Source organism: Thalassophryne amazonica, chromosome 16 (assembly GCF_902500255.1).
Source record: "Thalassophryne amazonica chromosome 16, fThaAma1.1, whole genome shotgun sequence".
Taxonomy (NCBI): domain Eukaryota; kingdom Metazoa; phylum Chordata; class Actinopteri; order Batrachoidiformes; family Batrachoididae; genus Thalassophryne; species Thalassophryne amazonica.
Genome location: NC_047118.1, coordinates 82,147,178 through 82,168,244, shown reverse-complemented (window position 1 = coordinate 82,168,244; position 21,067 = coordinate 82,147,178). Strand labels below are relative to the sequence as shown.

Below are 21,067 nucleotides of genomic sequence, written 5' to 3'. Positions count from 1 at the left end.
CGCCTTGAGGCAACTCTGTTGTGATTTGGCGCTATATAAAGGAAAATAAATTGAAATTGAAATTGAACCTGTGTACCTCGACTCCTCAGATCATCAGGCCTGTCAATCTCTTCCCCACAAGTGGAACTTTATGTGCATGCTTTCTGCACATGCAGCATTTTTAGATGGGGAAACCCTCAAAAGCTCCCCAGATACTCCTGTGGAGGGATGAGAAAAGAAACTGATTAGTTAAAAAAAATCTTTCATCGTTTTGATGGCCAGGAGAAAATAACTTGCATGGACTGACCAGAGACAGAGTTGGAAAGGATGTGCAGCAGGTTAGGGTGGTAAAGGATGGAGGTGCACACGTGCTGACAAACAGCCTGTGCAGGGAAAATAAAAAAGCCTTTGTTTTACTTTGAAAGGCTTATCCGGAAATGCTTCTCACCTGCTTGCTGCTTTGCCGCCTGGTTTCCATGGTAACTCGTCAGCCAACAAGCCGAAGGAGCCCGGAAAGCGAAGTGCCGATGTCTCAGGAGGACTTGGAAGAAGAGCTCACCGTGTTCGCCGGCTCTTCTCCGGAGGAGGTGTCTCATGCCAAACAGCTGTGGCGCTCCCTGCTCCTCCTGCCGCCGCTGGAGTCCGCTGATCCGCGGCACAGGCTGTCGGTGACCCGGCGGCAGGGCACCACATCCTCCGGCCCGGACCTGCAGAGTGCGCCGGTTCTGTTCTCTGTCCAGCAGCAGCAGGAGGAGAGACAGCGGTTCGAGGACAAGAGGAGAGACATCATGTCCCTGCTGAAGAGGCAGAGAGGGAGGAGGATCCAGAAGGAGGTGCTGTCTGGAGCTCAGAAAGCGAAGGAGAAAGTCGGGAGAGGAAACACACTGAAACCTCAGCAAGATTCAGACTCAGAGACAGAGAGACAGCTGGTGAGACAGCTCACTAAAACACTGTCCTCAGCCCAGGTACACACACACACACACACACACACACACACACACACACACACACACACACACACACACACACACACACACACACGGACAGGTGCCTATTTTTTAAAGCTTTGTATGGAAAGGCAAAGGTGTCCAAATTTAAAAAGCATATTAAGAAGTAATAAAAAATAAAAAAACATTTTATGGAATAATAAGTGTGTCCAAAAGATATCAAAGTACATTCCGGAGGAATAACTGTGCCCCCCCCCCCCCCCCCCCCCCAAAAAAAAAACCCCCAAACACAACATTGCACATAACACACTTCTTTCAATAGTTCTTCTCCACAATCTCCAACAACTGTAACGGCCCAGTTATAATAAGAGCAACTTCAACCCGTCAATGGACAGAAGTACCACCCTCAATTTCAATTTCAATTTATTTTCCTTTATATTGCGCCAAATCACAACAGAGTTGCCTCAAGGCGCTTCACACAGGTAAGGTCTAACCTTACCAACCCCCAGAGCAACAGTGATAAGAAAAAACTCCCTCTGAGGAAGATACCTCAAGCAGACCAGACTCAAAGGGGTGACCCTCTGCTTGGGCCATGCTACAAAACATAAATTACAGAAATAATTCACAGAACAATTCATGTACGAATATACAAGAATTGCTGTTGGTGCACAGGACAGGAGGGTCGCCAACACAAATACAACTCCCATCTCTGGATGGAGCTGCACCTTAAACAGAGGAAAAACAAAACAGAATCAGGCATCAGAAAGACAAAAAATACTTTATAATTTGCCGGCATTAATCAACAAGAAAAACAGAAGAAATACTAAGGTGATCGCCTCAAACGAACACAACTCACAGTCTTCAGAAACAATAACACAGGTCATGAGTAGTGTTTGTCTTGGCAATAGATGGTATTTGCATCACCCTTCCACTAGACAATACTCATTTTATTCATCAGTTCATAAATCACTCACACATTGATTTCTTCCTTACCAGTAATTAATTCATACCACATATCTCAGATTTAACGATTCACCCCATATGATATCAGTAATCATTGTAATTATGTCACGATATATTCCGTTTTTTCCTTCTTGCTATTTTTGTCGGCTTTGACATCAACATTACTCGTGGCGATGTCACTGATCTGTATATAATAGATCAGTGAACAAAGAAAATTGACTCACAACATTGTGGGAAATCCGTGACATCATCGGTATCTATCTACTGACCCGGTGGGCCGGCTGCTGTCTCTTGCTGCACGGAGGAAGGACTCTCAGCAGATGTCCACTCTTTCTTCTGTGTTTTGCTCAGATTCGAGTGTTAAGGGTTACAATTTTTACTTTTTTTGGGCAACACACAATGCTTCATAAACACAGTAACTTAAATTACAGTTTTTTTCAACTGCTTACACACATTTTCAAGCTCTGTGTCATTTTCTCAAACTTTACACGCAAATCCAACAAAAGTTCACAAGAAAATGCAAAAAAGCACCCTATCTCCTGCGAAATGAAAAATAGTATTCAAAATATTCTAACACAACTCAAAAGCAAGCATTTGTCTCACATCATAAAACACTTTTACCATAGTATGACATACTTGTGTATATCATTTACACACTATAGCTCTAAATCTAAAGCTCTTTTGTTTTTGGGCTCTTTTATATATATTGCCATACTAAAAATGAAAATACAGTATTATGCAAATAGAAGTCAACACAAGCAATATTGGAACAAAAAAATATTTTATTTTTCTGAATAATTGGCTACTGTTGTGAATGCAGTATTGTACAGCATACTTGTACAAGAAAAAAAAAAACAAAGCAAAGTACACCAACCACCACATATGGTGATACAGCAACCAAAAAATAGACGTGTGAAAAGTGTTTGTTGATGGGGGAGAGTAGTTGGGTGTTTATTTAGGGTCAGTCTTTCTTCCGGGCTGGGTCTGGCCACAATATTTCATCAACATCACATGCTGTATTTTCTCTTGCCAAACATCGAGGAAAGAATCTTCTTGTGTGGCGAATCCAACCTTGGATAGAAACAGCATCAGTGTTACCACATGCTTCCTCCATTGCCTTGAGAAGTGTAAGGCGGGCATAGGGACAATGATCATACACTTTCCAACACCATGTTGAGAAGAATTCTTGATCGGGTTAAGAAATGGTGAATATGGAGGTAAGTTGACAACAGGAAAATGGGGATGGTTGACAAACCAATTTTGGACCAGCTGGGAGTGATGAAATTGACATTATCACATATAACCACAAATCTTGCCTGTTCTGAATTCTCTTCATTTGGAGAAAGAATACCATGAATAGTGTCCAGAAATGTCAGGATATGACCAGTGTTATAGGGGGCAAGTGTTGCATGGTGATGCAGGACACTATCCTGCGTTATGGCGTCACACATCGTGACATTTCCTCCACGTTGGCCTGGGACATTGACAGTTGCCCTCTGTCCAATGATGTTTCTCCCCTTCCGTCTTGACTTAGTGAGGTTGAATCCCACCTCATCCACATAAATGTATTCACGGAGGATGGGGTGGGCATCCATCTCCAAAATTCTCTGTATTGGACAAAAGAATAGATTAGGATATGCACAATACAATACTCTGTTTCAGCAGGTGAAAGTCTGATGTCCTGGCAGTGCCATGTACATACAGTAGTGTTCAGAATAATAGTAGTGCTATGTGACTGAAAAGATTAATCCAGGTTTTGAGTATATTTCTTATTGTTACATGGGAAACAAGGTACCAGTAGATTCAGTAGATTCTCACAAATCCAACAAGACGAAGCATTCATGATATGCACACTCTTAAGCCTATGAAATTGGGCTATTAATAAAAAAAGTACAAAAGGGGGCGTTCACAATAATAGTAGTGTGGCATTCACAGAGGTGTAAAATTCCGGCTTCAGAAAGTAAAAACCCTCCCATGTGTTGCTTCTACCTGTGCACCTAAAACAGGTGATCTCAATAATTAGCTCATTCACCTGCCTGAAGAGCTGAACTAATTACAGTCAGCTGGTTTATTAGGAAGATGGACCAAATATGTGGCTGGACTTTTACTTTGGGAAGCCGGAGTTTTACACCTATGGGCATTCAGTCAGTGAGTTCGTCAGTTTTGTGGAACAAACAGGTGTGAATCAGGTGTCCCCTATTTAAGGATGAAGCCAGCACCTGTTGAACATGCTTTTCTCTTTGAAAACCTGAGGAAAATTGGACGTTCAAGACAATGTTCAGAAGAACAGCGTAGTTTGATTAAAAAGTTGATTGGAGAGTGGAGAACTTATAAGCAGGTGCAAAAAATTATAGGCTGTTCATCTACAATAATGTCCAATGCTTTAAAATGGACAAAAAAAAAAAAAAAAAAAAACAGAGACGCGTGGAAGAAAATGGAAAACAACCATCAAAATGGATAGAATAATAACCAGAATGGCAAAGGCTCACCCATTGAACAGCTCCAGGATGATCAAAGACAGTCTGGAGTTACCTGTAAGTGCTGTGACAGTTAGAAGACGCCTGTGTAAAGCTAATTTATTTGCAAGAATCCCCTGCAAAGTCCCTCTGTTAAATAAAAGACGTGCAGAAGAGGTTACAATTTGCCAAAGAACACATCACCTGGCCTAAAGAGAAATGGAGGAATATTTTGTGGACTGATGAGAGTAAAATTGTTCTTTTTGGGTCCAAGGGCCGCAGACAGTTTGTGAGACGACCCCCAAACTCTGAATTCAAGCCACAGTTCACAGTGAAACATGGTGGTGCAAGCATCATGATATGGGCATGTTTCTCCTACTATGGTGTTGGGCCTATATATCGCATACCAGGTATCATGGATCAGTTTGGATATGTCAAAATACTTGAAGAGGTCATGTTGCCTTATGCTGAAGAGGACATGCCCTTGAAATGGGTGTTTCAACAAGACAATGCCCCAAAGCACACTAGTAAACGAGCAAAATCTTGGTTCCACACCAACAAAATTAATGCCTCGCAGATGTGAAGAAATCATGAAAAACTGTGGTTACACAACTAAATACTAGTTTAGTGATTCACAGGATTGCTAAAAAAGTAGTTTGAACATAATAGTTTTAAGTTTGTAGCGTCAACAGCAGATGCTACTATTATTGTGAACACCCCCTGTTCTACTTTTTTTTTTTTACTAATAGCCCAATTTCATAGCCTTAAGAGTGTGCATATCATGAATGCTTGGTCTTGTTGGATTTGTGAGAATCTACTGAATCTACTGGTACCTTGTTTCCCATGTAACAATAAGAATATACTCAAAACCTGGATTAATCTTTTTAGTCACATAGCACTACTATTCTGAACACTACTGTACCTCCAAATAGTCACGCCGCAGGTTCTTGACTCTGTCACAATTCCTTTCAAATGGGACCCTATACAGTTGCTTCATCCGTAGCTGATTCTTCTGGAGGACCCGATGAATCGTAGATAGACTAACAGCATCAATATTGTTGAATATGATGAGTCTTCCAAAATGTGATTTTGAATCTCACGGATTCTAATGGCAATATTTGCCAACACCATATTCACAATTGCGGTCTCCTGGTCTTTTGAGAATATACAATATTGTTCTCCATGATACTGTTGTCTTTCCACTCTAGAAAATTCAGAAATACAGTAGTAAGAGTGCTCTATAAAGTCAGGGTTGTACTGCCCTGTGACCATTCATACAGTGTAGTGTGGTAAAATGGATGCTTGGAGCTACAATAGTCAAGTCAAGTCAAGTCAAATTTTGTTATAGAGCATATTTAAAAACAACAGACGTTGACCAAGGTGCTGAAGAAATGAAAAAGATAAAAATTTGAATAGAATGTCTGGAGTTGTTGGAAGACAGCTTTTTCCAGGATCTTAGATAAAAAAGATAGTTTAGATATAGGACGAAAGTTAGAGAGAACTGAGGGATCAAGATTTTGTTTATTAAATACCACAGCATGTTTGAAATCATTTGGAACTATCCCAGTCATGAGAGAGCTGTTTATAATAGATAGGACAGTGGGCCCAACAGTTTCAAAAACATCCTTAAGGAGACGGGAGGGAAGGGCGTCTAAGGTACAGGTTGCAGACTTCAGGCTACCAATTATTTTGTTCAGGTGAGTGACAGACACAGGGTGGAAATGGTTGAAAACAATAGAAGGGGCAAATACAATTGTATACTATTTACAATAGTATAAATGTTTTTTAAAATGGCTATTACAAGTACATGTACATTACAGCACTGTTGATTGTTGCATACCTGTTTCATTTCGAAAAGTTCGAATTATGGCCGCCACTGTAAATCGACTCAAATTGGGCTGTACTCTGAGTCCAGCCTCTCTCATGGTCAACCCATGATTGATCACATGATCAATCAAAGTAGCCCTAATCTCATCAGAGACTGTTCTTCTTGGTTCTTCGTCCCTTCCTCCTTCAACCTGTCCTCGTCCTCCGTCCTCTTCCTGCTCCCCTTCCAAAGCGTCCTCCACGAACCCGAAACTCCTCGTCCTCCTCTGTGTCTTCCTCTGACTCCCCTGGCTCTCTCTGCATTGTTGTCATCCATTGTTCAAGACTGATAACTTGAGCAATTATCTTTTTCCTGATTTTCTCCCCTCAGCCCCAACCAGTCCCAGCAGAAGACTGCCCCTCCCTGAGCCTGGTTCTGCTGGAGGTTTCTTCCTGTTAAAAGGGGGTTTTTCCTTTCCACTGTGTGCTTGCTCACAGGGGGTTGTTTTGACCGTTGGGGTTTTTCTGTAATTATTGTATGGCTTTTGCCTTACAATATAAAACGCCTTGGGGCAACTGTTTGTTGTGATTGGCGCTATATAAATAAAATTTTTTGATTTGATTTGATATATAGGCCTATGACAGGCATTGATTGGTTGGTGTTCAGTAAAGAAATTGTTTGCACCTGCGAGGACATAGTCTGAGGCACTGATGAATAAGTGTGGCATTTTGATTGGTTGTGTTTGAAATAGGAAATGATTACTTACTACTAAATTACTTCCTGTTAGATTTTGTGTGTTAGGTAGAGAATTGTGTGTATTGATTTGCAAAAAGTGAATAGCTAAATTGAAAACTGTGTCAAGGCTGTGAATTAATTTATGGTTTTGCTGATTTGAGGTGGAGTTGTGAAGTTTGAGTGACAGAGTTTAGTGTGATATATAAAGGTTTTGTGTGTAAGCAATTGAAAAAACTGTAAAAAAAAAACATTGACTGAGAGGCTTGCATGTTCAGCTGAAATGCATCTGCTGAATTGCAGAGAAAGAGAAAGAGGGATTAAAAAAAAAAATTAATGCAAGGACCCAGTCCACTAACCTTAAAAAATAACCCTCGAAAATGGATACATTTTACAAGTTGGGTGGGGGTGGTGGTGGTGGTGGTGGGGGTTTCAGAACAGAAAGCCACATCCCATCACCATTTCAACAAAATGTCAGACTTTGGCACAACATTGTGCTATTGCTTAGGGACAGCCCTGGACTATTGATGTTGTTTAAAAATGCAGAAGTACTTTTTATCCGATTACTCGATTAATCGCCAGAATAGTCAATAGAACACTCGATTACTAAAATAATGGATAGCTGCAGGTAGGCCTGGGCGATTTGGCCTAAAAATAAAATCTCAGATTTAATAATATGGCCCACGACTTCTGGCACTGATTGGTTGTTAGCCTATACCACTGTTTTAAAATATGAATCGTTGCTTTCTGTGTTATGTGGGCCGCTGAAGAGGAGGTACTGCTGGCCCACCACCGAGACAGACACCCTCTCTACTTTTAAGATTAGGCTTAAAACTTTCCTTTTTGCTAAAGCTTATAGTTAGGGCTGGATCAGGTGACCCTGAACCATCCCTTAGTTATGCTGCTATAGAGACTGCTGGGGGGTTCCCATGATGCACTGTTTCTTTCTCTTTTTGCTCTGTATGCACCACTCTGCATTTAATCATTAGTGATCGATCTCTGCTCCCCTCCACAGCATGTCTTTTTCCTGGTTCTCTCCCTCAGCCCCAACCAGTCCCAGCAGAAGACTGCCCCTCCTGAGCCTGGTTCTGCTGGAGGGTTTCTTCTTCCTGTTAAAAGGGAGTTTTTCCTTCCCACTGTAGCCAAGTGCTTGCTCACAGGGGGTCGTTTTGACCGTTTGGGGTTTTACATCATTATTGTATGCCTTGCCTTACAATCTAAAAGCGCCTTGGGGCAACTGTTTTGTGATTTGGCGCTATATAAAAAAAAATTGATTGATTGATTGATACTTTTAAGATTAGCTTAAACACATTCGTTTTTGTTAAAGCTTATAGTTAGGGCTGGATCAGGTGACCCTGAACCATCCCTTAGTTATGCTGCTATAGACTTAGACTGCTGGGGGGTTCCCATGATGCACTGAGTGTCTTCTCTTTTTGCTCTGTATGCACCACTCTGCATTTAATCATTAGTGATTGATCTCTGCTCCCCTCCACAGTATGTCTTTTTGCTGGTTCTCTCCCTCAGCCCCAACCAGTCCAGCAGAAGACTTCCCCTCCCTGACCGTGGTTCTGCTGGAGGTTTCTTCCTGTTGAAAGGGAGTTTTTCCTTCCCACTGTAGCCAAGTGCTTGCTCACAGAGGGTCGTTTTGACCGTTGGGGTTTTTCCATAATTATTGTATGGCCTTGCCTTGCAATATGAAGTGCCTTGGGGTGGCTGTTTGTTGTGATTTGGCGCTATATAAATAAAATTGATTTGATTTATAATCATTAGATTATTAATATATAAACAAAATAAATTTAAAAAAATATTACAATTTGAAACAAATGCACCCGAACGTGATGACAGCTGCAACTGCTCAAAGCTAACTTTTAACATTGAAATGCCATAGACATGCTAACGTGTTAGCATCGCTCCCGTTTTTAAGTTATAAAATACATCTATCAACTGTTTCAGAAGACCATAACGGTCGTTTAACATAAAAAAAGTAAATAATACTCACAGACCTATGCTCTTTAGGGTTTTAGCGGGGGAAAATTAAGCGAAGGAAAAGAATAAACAAAGCAATAGGTCGAAGCATTGTTTCAATCTGCGAACCACTGCTTCGATTGGTTCAAGGTTCAAAGCAAAGCCGCGCTGCAGAAAAGTTGATTACGGACCTTCTGCAGGGTCTGTATCATGTAGAGAAATGATCATTTTCCTGACAAACAACCCCCCAAAATAACGGCCACTCTGAAGGACCGATAACAGAATCGTTAAGCAAAAAGCTTATGATGTCGTGGATCGAATCATTCTTAACGATACCCGAAAGGAACCGGTTCTCGATACCCATCCCTAAGCATAACGTTATCATTTCAGACATTCAGTAAACGACTACATAATTACACAGAAAATCAACAGTAGCCTAAAACACTAGGTTAGACACATATTGTAGGGTACGTGCTTTGCTTTTTAGAAACACAGAAGAGCCACTCGCTGCACTGCTACCACGACTCTCCGGGGCCGCCATCTTTGTTGTTGATCCGCCAATGCGTCGGCATCCAAATTTTGCGTCAACGTATTTTTTGCGTATTGCCCCACCTCTATTTAAGACCATGAGACAGAGTGTAAATGTAAACTAACATACAGTAACTTTAATCTGAGCCTCAGAGAGTCGATCAGACACTTTAACACCGTAAGACAGAGTGTAAATGTAAACTACATACAGTAACTTTAATCTGAGCCACAGAGAGCTGATCAGACACTTTAACACCTTGAGACAGTGTAAATGTAAACTAACATACAGTAACTTTAATCTGAGTCACAGAGAGCTGATCAGACACTTTAAACACCGTAAACAGAGTGAAATGTAAACTAACACACAGCATCTTTAATCTGAGCCTCAGAGAGCTGATCAGACACTTTAACACCGTCAGACAGAGTGTAAATGTAACTAACATACAGTATCTTTAATCTGAGTCACAGAGAGCTGATCAGACACTTTAACACCGTAAGACAGAGTGTAAATGTAAACTAACACAGCATCTTTAATCTGAGCCTCAGAGAGCTGATCAGACACTTTACACCCGTCAGACAGAGTGTAAATGTAAACTAACACACAGCATCTTTAATCAGAGTCACAGAGAGCCGATCAGACACTTAACACCGTCAGACAGAGTGTAAATGTAAACTAACACACAGCATCTCTAGTCTGAGCCTCAGAGAGCCGATCAGACACTTTAACACCGTCAGACGAGTGTAAATGTAACTAACACACAGCATCTTTAGTCTGAGCCTCAGAGAGCCGATCAGACACTTTAACACCGTCAGAGTGTAATGTAAACTAACACACAGCATCTTTAGTCTGAGCCTCAGAGAGCCGATCAGACACTTTAACACCGTCAGACAGAGTGTAAATGTAAACTAACATACAGTATCTTAGTCTGAGCCTCAGAGAATTTACTCTGCAGCACTTTTATTATTTATTTAATTTTTGACTAGCCGTGTGATATGTTGTGCTGTTGTCTTCTTCTTAAATGCACAGTTATTAAACACAAACATTTTGGGTTTTGGGTTCCTAGTATGTAAGAAAAATGTAAGTGGAGGCTGGTGTCCATTCTAGGGGCCTTTACAGATCTCTGCCAAAACCACGGAAGGATGATATCTGCTGCAGACAGGAGATGGACGAGCTGACACCACTGAAGAGACGAACAAAACCGATTTTTACCCGGGGCTATTAAATATGGTCCTGTTACTGCCAGTTTTCAAATTCACAGGGACCATTCTTGGGACACAGACCTTGGACCTTGAAGTTCAAAGATGGCTAACCTTGACCTATTTTAAGAGGTTAAAAGTCACATTCAGTTTCATTCTGTTCCGTTTTTTTTTTTTTTTTTGAGTGGTGGGGTGAAAGCCAATCAACTAGAGTGGCCCCGTAATGTCAGTGGCTGGTCTCTGTAAAACCTCTTTGTTTATGTTTTATACAACATGTTTCTCATATATTCTGTAAAAGCTAGCAAGAGATTGTTAGGGTTTTCGGGCCAAGGAGTAAGAAGAGTTGAATCCCAATACCAGATCAGCCAATACAAAAGGCAAGTTCCAAAAATAATTTAAGTTTAATGTATACCGGTGAGTAAAAAAATCACAAAACAGGAATTCGTGTTTTTGGGATTTCCCATAATGCCCCTGGCAGCAGCCTGCGCTTCCTAGAATGCACCGCGGTTCCAGCAGAGTTCCGCTATCACAGCGCATGTAAACAATGGCAAAGCGAGGATGTGGATGGCGTTAATTTAGCGAGTTCACGGGTGGTTATAATGATTATACGCTCTCCCCAGTTGAGAGGGTTATCTGGGTTATCCTGATCAACATTTTGATCAGGATATGTCATTCAATGCGCATATTAAACAAATATGTAGGACTGCTTTTTTGCATTTGCGCAATATCTCTAAAATTAGAAAGGTCTTGTCTCAGAGTGATGCTGAAAAACTAATTCATGCATTTATTTCCTCTAGGCTGGACTATTGTAATTCATTATTATCAGGTTGTCCTAAAAGTTCCCTGAAAAGCCTTCAGTTAATTCAAAATGCTGCAGCTAGAGTACTGACAGGGACTAGAAGGAGAGAGCATATCTCACCCATATTGGCCTCTCTTCATTGGCTTCCTGTTAATTCTAGAATAGAATTTAAAATTCTTCTTCTTACTTATAGGTTTTGAATAATCAGGTCCCATCTTATCTTAGGGACCTCTTAGTACCATATCACCCCAATAGAGCGCTTCGCTCTCAGACTGCAGGCTTACTTGTAGTTCCTAGGGTTTGTAAGAGTAGAATGGGAGGCAGAGCCTTCAGCTTTCAGGCTCCTCTCCTGTGGAACCAGCTCCCAATTCAGATCAGGGAGACAGACACCCTCTCTACTTTTACGATTAGGCTTAAAACTTTCCTTTTTGCTAAAGCTTATAGTTAGGGCTGGATCAGGTGACCCTGAACCATCCCTTAGTTATGCTGCTATAGACTTAGACTGCTGGGGGGTTCCATGATGCACTGAGTGTTTCTTTCTCTTTTTGCTCTGTATGCACCACTCTGCATTTAATCATTAGTGATCGATCTCTGCTCCCCTCCACAGCATGTCTTTTTCCTGGTTCTCTCCCTCAGCCCCAACCAGTCCCAGCAGAAGACTGCCCCTCCCTGAGCCTGGTTCTGCTGGAAGTTTCTTCCTGTTAAAAGGGAGTTTTTCCCACTGTTGCCAAGTGCTTGCTCACAGGGGGTCGTTTTGACCATTGGGGTTTTTCCGTAATTATTGTATGGCCTTGCCTTACATATAAAGCGCCTTGGGGTGGCTGTTTGTTGTGATTTGGCGCTATATAAATAAAATTGATTTGATTTGATTGGAGCAGGTGCAGAACCTGTGATGGATTTCTGCTGTGCCCCAATGTTGTCTTATTGTCCGTACTTCACGAGGTGTGTTTACACTGTGAGTGCTGAGCTCCTGACACCGGAACTCTGCTGAAACCAACCTCTCGCGTGAGTCACGGACCGCCAGACGGCGTGAGATTCACAACTGCGAAACACCAAATGGGGAAAGTTTCAACAAAAATACAAACTAACCCTGAACACAGGGTGAGGAGAAAATCCAGAGACACAGGGAGTGCAAACAAAAAGACTTAAATGCTTACAAACCCGTGGGACTAAACTGAACACGAAAGTTAACAAGAAAAATCAAACGACCTGTAACCAAAATATACACCACCACACACGATAGAATGAATAAAGGACCCGCAACCAAAAGACAAACAGGCGGTTTAAATAAATAGACTAAATGGTAAAGCAGGTGACAACTGATAAGGAGACAAAGATGTATGCTACACAAAAGGGAACACAAGGGGGCAGCAAACCGATACATCCACAAGTCATAGAAGGAAATCAAATCAAAATCAAATCAATTTTATTTATATAGCGCCAAATCACAACAAACAGTTGCCCCAAGGCGCTTTATATTGTAAGGCAAAGCCATACAATAATTACGGAAAAACCCCAACGGTCAAAACGACCCCCTGTGAGCAAGCACTTGGCGACAGTGGGAAGGAAAAACTCGGAAATAAAGACGCATAACAAAATACCTTTCAAGGAATGAAAAAGCAAATACGTAACATGATGACAGATAGACTCTCAATAAAGAATTATCAAGGTAACCGCAGACACAGAAAACTAACCAAAAAACACAACCACTGGGAAAGGGGAGTGTGAAATAACAATACTGCAGAACCCAAAACATGAGACATGAAGAACCACAGACAGAGGAGACCGAGAGCTGACCAGAGTACCATACATAAAGACAAAATGGACCCGGAACAGACAGCAACAGAAACGCAAAGGGGACACGCCCACATCCACACACAGGCAAGAGCCACACGAGCACATACGCATACACCAGCAGACACACGACTGACAGCCAGACAGCAGGTGCAGACGAAACAGCAGAGTGTCAAATCCAGCTTCAGAATTTGTTCCATCTTCCAAATAAACCAGCTAATTGTAATTAGTTCAGCTCTTCAGGCAGGTGGATGAGCTAATTATTGAGATCACCTGTTTTAGGTGCACAGGTAGAAGCAACACATGGGAGGGTTTTTACTTCCTGAAGCTGGATTTGACACCTCTGCGAAACAGCAAACACAGGGAGCAGATAACACACACACACACACACACACACACACACACACCACCACCACCACCACCACGAGGGCCAGCCACACACTCGCACGACAGAGTGGATTCACAGGCACACACAGGAACAGAGACACACATGCTCATGTGCTCTCACATGCACACAGAGTGGATACACAAGCACACGGAGGAACCGAGAAATGCATGCTCATACGCTCTCACACATTCCACGAGAGACAGGAGCACATGAAAAGATCATACAGGGACATAGCTGACAAACGAGGAGTACTGAGGACTCAGAGGACAGACATGACCCAAAACCACATAAAACCCCAGAAACAGATAGCAGCACCACAGAAATAAACACTTCTAAAACTAAAAATGCTGCTTTTGGAACCTAATAACACCTCTGAAGTGATTTACAAGCTATTTCTCAGAGGTTAGCATGGTTACATCACAGGCTGGTCTAGCTAGCTGCAAAACTCTTTCGTTTATGTGTAAATATAACTTTTTGTCATATATTATGTAAAAGCTAGCGAGAAATTAACACTTCTAAAACTGATAATCCTGCTTTTGTAACCTAATAACACTTCTGAAGTGATTTAAAAGACATTTCACAGATGTTAGAGTGGTGATGTCACAGGCTGGTCGAGTTACCTGTAAAACTCTGTTTCATTAATGTGTTAATATAACCTCTTTGTCATATATTTGTAAATGCTAGAGAGAAATAAACACTTCTAAAACTGAAATGCTGCTTTTGTAACCTCAAACACCTCTGTGATTTACAAGACATTTCACGGATGTCAGCATGCATGCTAACTTCCGCTAACTCAAAGGTAATTCAAAGCTTACTTCCTCTGTTGTCAAAAGCTCATGTACACACACATGCTCCCTCCTGCAGATGCCATTAAAGAGCCCCTTCACATACACGAAAGACGCAGAAACTGGAAGACAATCTGAAAACCAAAAATGATGTGGGGAACCATGAAACATTCCACCTGTTGTCTGGAGGAACGCAGGTTCGGGTTCGGACAGGTATGCATGATAGAGGGGGCGGATTGATCTTAATATTGATAATATTGATACCAACTGGTATTGATATTGAACGATCCTCATGTAAAAAGATCGATACTCAAGCTTTTTTTCTCTCCCGCATGCACTGACTGCTGCGCACGCAGATTCATCAAAGTATACTCTCTGTCTGTAAGAGTAGCACTGCGCTGTGTCACACAACACGGAGCAGCGCACCTTGTATTGTGGTTTGTCAGCCCTCTACCTCAGGAGATTTTGTTTTAAGTTGTGTTGAGTGATATTTTTAAACAAAAATGTTGATTGCAATAATAAAGTATTTTGTTGTCACGTACAATGTTTGCCGAAATTCTGTTCTTGGTCTTTTGGATCCTTTGGACCTATCAATCAATCAATCAACTTTTTTCTTATATAGCGCCAAATCACAACAAACAGTTGCCCCAAGGCGCTCTATATTGTAAGGCAAGGCCATACAATAATTATGAAAAACCCCAACGGTCAAAACGACCCCCTATGAGCAAGCACTTGGCTACAGTGGGAAGGAAAAACTCCCTTTTAACAGGAAGAAACCTCCAGCAGAACCAGGCTCAGGGAGGGGCAGTCTTCTGCTGAGACTGGTTGGGGCTGAGGGAAAGAACCAGGAAAAAGACATGCTGTGAAGGGGGGCAGAGATCGATCACTAATGATTAAATGCAGAGTGATGCATACGGAGCAAAAAGAGAAAGAAACAGTGCATCATGGGAACCCCCCCACAGTCTACGTCTAAAGCAGCATAACCAAGGGATGGTCCAGGGTCACCTAATCCAGCCCTAACTATAAGCCTTAGCGAAAAGGAAAGCTTTAAGCCTAATCTTAAAAGTAGAGAGGGTATCTGTCTCCCTGATCTGAATTGGGAGCTGGTTCCACAGGAGAGGAGCCTGAAAGCTGAAGGCTCTGCCTCCCATTCTACTCTTACAAACCCTAGGAACTACAAGTAAGCCTGCAGTCTGAGAGCGAAGCGCTCTAATGGGGTAATATGGTACTACGAGGTCCCTAAGATAAGATGGGACCTGATTATTCAAAACCTTATAAGTAAGAAGAAGAATTTTAAATTCTATTCTAGAATTAACAGGAAGCCAATGAAGAGAGGCCAACACGGGTGAGATATGCTCTCTCCTGCTAGTCCCCGTCAGTACTCTAGCTGCAGCATTCTGAACCAACTGAAGGCTTTTTAGGGAACTTTAGGACAACCTGATAATAATGAATTACAATAGTCCAGCCTAGAGGAAATAAATGCATGAATTAATTTTTCAGCATCACTCTGAGACAAGACCTTTCTGATTTTAGAGATATTGCGTAAATGCAAAAAGGCAGTCCTACATATTTGTTTAATATGCGCTTTGAATGACATATCCTGATCAAAAATGACTCCAAGATTTCTCACAGTATTACTAGAGATCAGGGAAATGCCATCCAGAGTAAGGATCTGGTTAGACACCATGCTTCTAAGATTTGTGGGGCCAAGTACAATAACTTCAGTTTTATCTGAGTTTAAAAGCAGGAAATTAGAGGTCATCCATGTCTTTATGTCTGTAAGACAATCCTGCAGTTTAGCTAATTGGTGTGTATCCTCTGGCTTCATGGCTAGATAAAGCTGGGTATCATCTGCGTAACAATGAAAATTTAAGTAATACCGTCTAATAATACTGCCTAAGGGAAGCATGTATAAAGTGAATAAAATTGGTCCTAGCACAGAACCTTGTGGAACTCCATAATTAACTTTAGTCTGTGAAGAAGAATCCCCATTTACATGAACAAACTGTAATCTATTAGACAAATATGATTCAAACCACCGCAGCGCAGTGCCTTTAATACCTATGACATGCTCTAATCTCTGTAATAAAATTTTATGGTCAACAGTATCAAAAGCAGCACTGAGGTCCAACAAAACAAGCACAGAGATAAGTCCACTGTCCGAAGCCATAAGAAGATCATTTGTAACCTTCACTAATGCTGTTTCTGTACTATGATGAATTCTAAAACCTGACTGAAACTCTTCAAATAGACCATTCCTCTGCAGGTGATCAGTTAGCTGTTTACAACTACCCTCTCAAGAATCTTTGAGAGAAAAGGAAGGTTGGAGATTGGCCTATAATAACTAAGATAGCTGGGTCAAGTGATGGCTTTTTAAGTAATGGTTTAATTACTGCCACCTTAAAGGCCTGTGGTACATAACCAACTAACAAAGATAGATTGATCATATTTAAGATTGAAGCATTGAATAATGGTAGGACTTCCTTGAGCAGCCTGGCAGGAATGGGGTCTAATAAACATGTTGATGGTTTGGATGAAGTAACTAATGAAAATAACTCAGACAGAACAATCGGAGAGAAAGAGTCTAACCAAATACCGGCATCACTGAAAGCAGCCAAAGATAACGATACATCTTTGGGATGGTTATGAGTAATTTTTTCTCTAATAGTCAAAATTTTGTTAGCAAAGAAAGTCATGAAGTCATTACTAGTTAAAGTTAATGGAATACTCAGCTCAATAGAGCTCTGACTCTTTGTCAGCCTGGCTACAGTGCTGAAAAGAAACCTGGGGTTGTTCTTATTTTCTTCAATTAGTGATGAGAAAGATGTCCTAGCTTTACGGAGGGCTTTTTTATAGAGCAACAAACTCTTTTTCCAGGCTAAGTGAAGATCTTCTAAATTAGTGAGACGCCATTTCCTCTCCAACTTACGGGTTATCTGCTTTAAGCTACGAGTTTGTGAGTTATATCACGGAGTCAGACACTTCTGATTTAAAGCTCTCTTTTTCAGAGGAGCTACAGCATCCAAGGTTGTCTTCAATGAGGATGTAAAACTATTGACGAGATACTCTAACTCCCTTACAGAGTTTAGGTAGCTACTCTGCTCTGTGTTGGTATATGACATTAGAGAACATAAAGAAGGAATCATATCCTTAAACCTAGTTACAGCGCTTTCTGAAAGACTTCTAGTGTAATGAAACTTATTCCCCACTGCAGGGTAGTCCATCAGGGTAAATGTAAATGTTATTAAAAAATGATCAGACAGAAGGGAGTTTTCAGGGAATACTGTTAAGTCTTCTATTTCCATACCATAAGTCAGAACAAGATCTAAGATATGAAGCTATGAAGCTTAAATATGAAAAAGTATCGGTATCGGTATTGATATCTACGATACTGGGCCTGTATTTACTTGGTATCGGATCAATGTCAAAATTCCGGTATCACCCACCTCTAGTGCATGAAACCGCAGCGAAGACAGTTTGTCTGATCTCATGAAATTAATACTCTGTGTGTGTGTCTGTGAGTGTGTCTCTGTGCGTGTTGTCCTCACATAGATTAAGCTGGAGTAGTATCTCTCTCGCAGATTGTGCAGGACAGAAGCTTCATTGAGGAAGGTGAGAGCAGCCATGTCCTCCACCTTGCTGAACTTGGGTGGGTTCATCTTCTGGATGTCATCCTTGTTGACCTTCACTTTCTGACCATTGGACAGCTGCACCACTACCTGCAGCACAGCAGCATCAAGAAACAGCCACTCTGTGACTCTACTTTTGTGATTTCACAATTACGTACCATAGTTTTTGGACTATAAGATACAATTTTTTTGTTTGTTTTATTTTTCTAATACTTTGGGGGCCCTGTGACTGAAACTCTGATGCAGCTGTACAAGAAAAAGTTTCCTTCAGATCATCACCAAAAAGTCTAAACTCTTCCTTTGACCAAAGTACCATCTTGATACAAATTTTCACCCGTAAACCAGTTTTTGTTATTTCATGTTTGGAAACAGTGGCCCAGTATTAGCACTGCACATTCCCTTATCTGTTGGCTACCAATGGTTACCAACTATTGGTTAATAATTATTCTAATATCAAGAAAAGTTGACAGGTTTTATATAATTACATCAAGTGATCATAATAAGTTCATTCATATTTTATGGGGCTTGTGAATCAATATCACTGTGCATTGCATTATGGTGTGTGTTGGCCATGTTGGACACTAGTGTAGTAGACAACACACTGCTCTGTTACCATCTGAAGGTAACAAAAACGCTATAACAATGGAAGGAAAACAGACAAAAGAGAAGGAATTTACTGGGAAAAAGAGACAAGGAAGCCATGAACCAGTATTTGAAAAGACAAGACTTGTTTATGGTTTGGCACCCTATGAAATGTACAGTTCATGAATGGATGGGTACATGACTTACATGACTTCCCTCATTTGGCACCAAAATGTGAAAACTTAGCCCATTATCTAAGTTTGTATAACGATGATTATTTGAAGCGCTGCTGCATTTTGTGACCAACCACATCTTATTATAATTATGAAGAACTTCTCGAATAATAGAAAGATAGAGCAAGTACAAGCACCTTGGCTACAGCAAAATACAACCAAAACTAAGAAAAAGTAGGGCAGTATTGAACACCCCCCCACTGCAGTGATGTTTAAATTTACTTTGAGCTCTCTTTCATTACAGATTGTATGAACCCACAATATTTCATGTTTTGTGAGGTGATTTCATTTGTTAAGATACATCCATTCTTGCATTTAAGGCCTGCAACACATTCTGAAAAAAAGAGTTACGATGGGGCAATTTAGGGCAATTATGAGGTTAAAAAAATGAAGATGATTTTATTTCAAATGCATGATGTCGACAGTTGCCTGTCATCGCAATTTCTGAGGAGTAAAGATCGGCAGAGAATCTCCAGTTTGTCAACAAATAAGTGTAAAAATGATTGAACTGTTTAAAATCAATGTTCCTCAAAACTGATGGGAAAAGATTTGCATGTTGCTCCCTCTACAGGGCACAATATATTACATGATTCAAGGAATATGGACAAATTTTAGTGTAAGGGCAAGAGCGCAAGCCTTAACTGAACACCCGTGATCTCCAATCTCTCAGATGGAACTGCATCAAAAACAGACATTCATCAATACCTGATATAACCATATGGGCAAGGAATTACTTTATAAAACCTCGCTCAAACACTACAATACGGAGTTACGGTCACATACGCCACATACAATTTTACTGTGCAAAAAAGAAGCCTTATTTTAACTTTGTCCATAAGCGCCATCAACGTCTCTTGACTCAGAGGCATCTGGGTTGGACCATCACACAGTGGTGGTCAGTATTACTGATCTTTTTTTTTTTTTCCCCCCCAAATAAATGGATAAAATGTGCTTCAGACCAAAGATGAAAGCAACAACAAGACGTTCAAAAGCCAGGGTCTGTCATGGTGTGAGGTTGTGTTAGTGCCATTGGCAAAGGTAAATTACCCTCCTGTGATGGCAAGATTAATGCAGAAAAGAACATTGAGATTTTAGTACAACATATGCTGCCTTCTAGATGACATCTATTCCAGCAACGTCCACAGTATTTATTGCATGTTAACCTCTCAGACTGCTAATTTTACATAAATGAGGTTGTATTTAATAAAGATCATGCAATCATTTAGTTTCTGAGTCTGAGACTGTTTTATGTTATTTTGTACTGAACAATACACCAACAATAAAGGGAATTTTTACTTACAATTTTTACTATTTTACCTGATGTTTCTCATTCTAAAACTGATTACTTTTCAACACTGAAATAGAAAAAAATTCTTGAAGAATTTTATGTTTTAATGTCTGGACATTTCACATTTGCATTAACGATGATCCACTTTCAAAAAGCCATTCTTTAGTTCCATAAACCAGCATGCCAATACTGTATTTGGAACATTGACACACACACCATGTGGTAGTACTGATAATACCTCGTCACCCTGCTCCTCCTTGATGCTGGCCTGCTCGAAGCCCTCCCTCTCCGATGGCACCCACGCCATCTTCTTGGCTGCCCAATCCGCTTGAGCGAGACCGCTGCTGCGAACATCATTTTCAAGGAAGAGGTATTTGCTGTCATCTGTGGCTATGTCAGTCATATTCACACTGTTGTCGTTTCTGATGAAGTCAACCTCTTGCAACAGGACAGTGATAGAAGTGTCGATTGCTGGAGAGTCGATAGGTGTTGAGCCAAAGTCGACCAGGTCGGTCCCTGCTGCTTGGATGGCAGCCGAGCTCACCTTTGGCCTGCAACTCCACATGAGGCAGAAATTTATGAAGTGACACAATGAAAAACATAGAAAGAAAATCAGGAAGCAACTATCTCCTACAACCGACAGCGTGGGCTGTTGAAAAGGTCTTATTGTATGAAAGACTTTGATAATGAAGAAAAGGATAATGTAAAGCCAAATTATGAATTTTGGCGGTTTGCACACACCACAGGATTATATACAGTAAACATACTCAAAGGCTTTAAACCTTTTAAACCAATAAAGTCCATGTTGAAGGAATTTTCACACACTGAAAATGAAAAGTAGTGAGGATGAAAGCTTCAGTATAACAGACCTGTTTGACTCAGACAACTTGCATTTAATTGCCATCAAGTTAAATTACATTAGAATTCTAGTGAACTGAGTTGCTGTAATTTTCCTGTTTGAACTGAGCAACGTACGCGCTCGTCCTTCTCTCTGG

At 40.9% G+C, this 21,067-nt stretch overlaps 2 protein-coding genes across 2 annotated transcripts; one reads left to right on the top strand and one right to left on the bottom strand.

The window, feature by feature from the left end:
* Nucleotides 1-477: 477 nt before the first annotated feature.
* On the top strand, nt 478-3,418 carry LOC117528773 (UPF0722 protein C11orf88-like). Its single transcript, XM_034191401.1, has 2 exons — nt 478-944; nt 3,236-3,418. Exons 1-2 carry the CDS (start codon nt 507-509, stop codon nt 3,416-3,418), a joined length of 621 nt encoding a protein of 206 aa, XP_034047292.1. The 5' UTR covers nt 478-506.
* Nucleotides 3,419-6,358: 2,940 nt separating this feature from the next.
* Nucleotides 6,359-20,620, bottom strand: LOC117528772 (myosin-11-like). Its single transcript, XM_034191400.1, has 3 exons — nt 20,311-20,620; nt 17,889-18,059; nt 6,359-6,469 (listed from the first exon to the last, which is right to left on the bottom strand). Exons 1-3 carry the CDS (start codon nt 20,473-20,475, stop codon nt 6,359-6,361), a joined length of 447 nt encoding a protein of 148 aa, XP_034047291.1. The 5' UTR covers nt 20,476-20,620.
* Between the last annotated feature and the right edge of the window lie 447 nt (nt 20,621-21,067).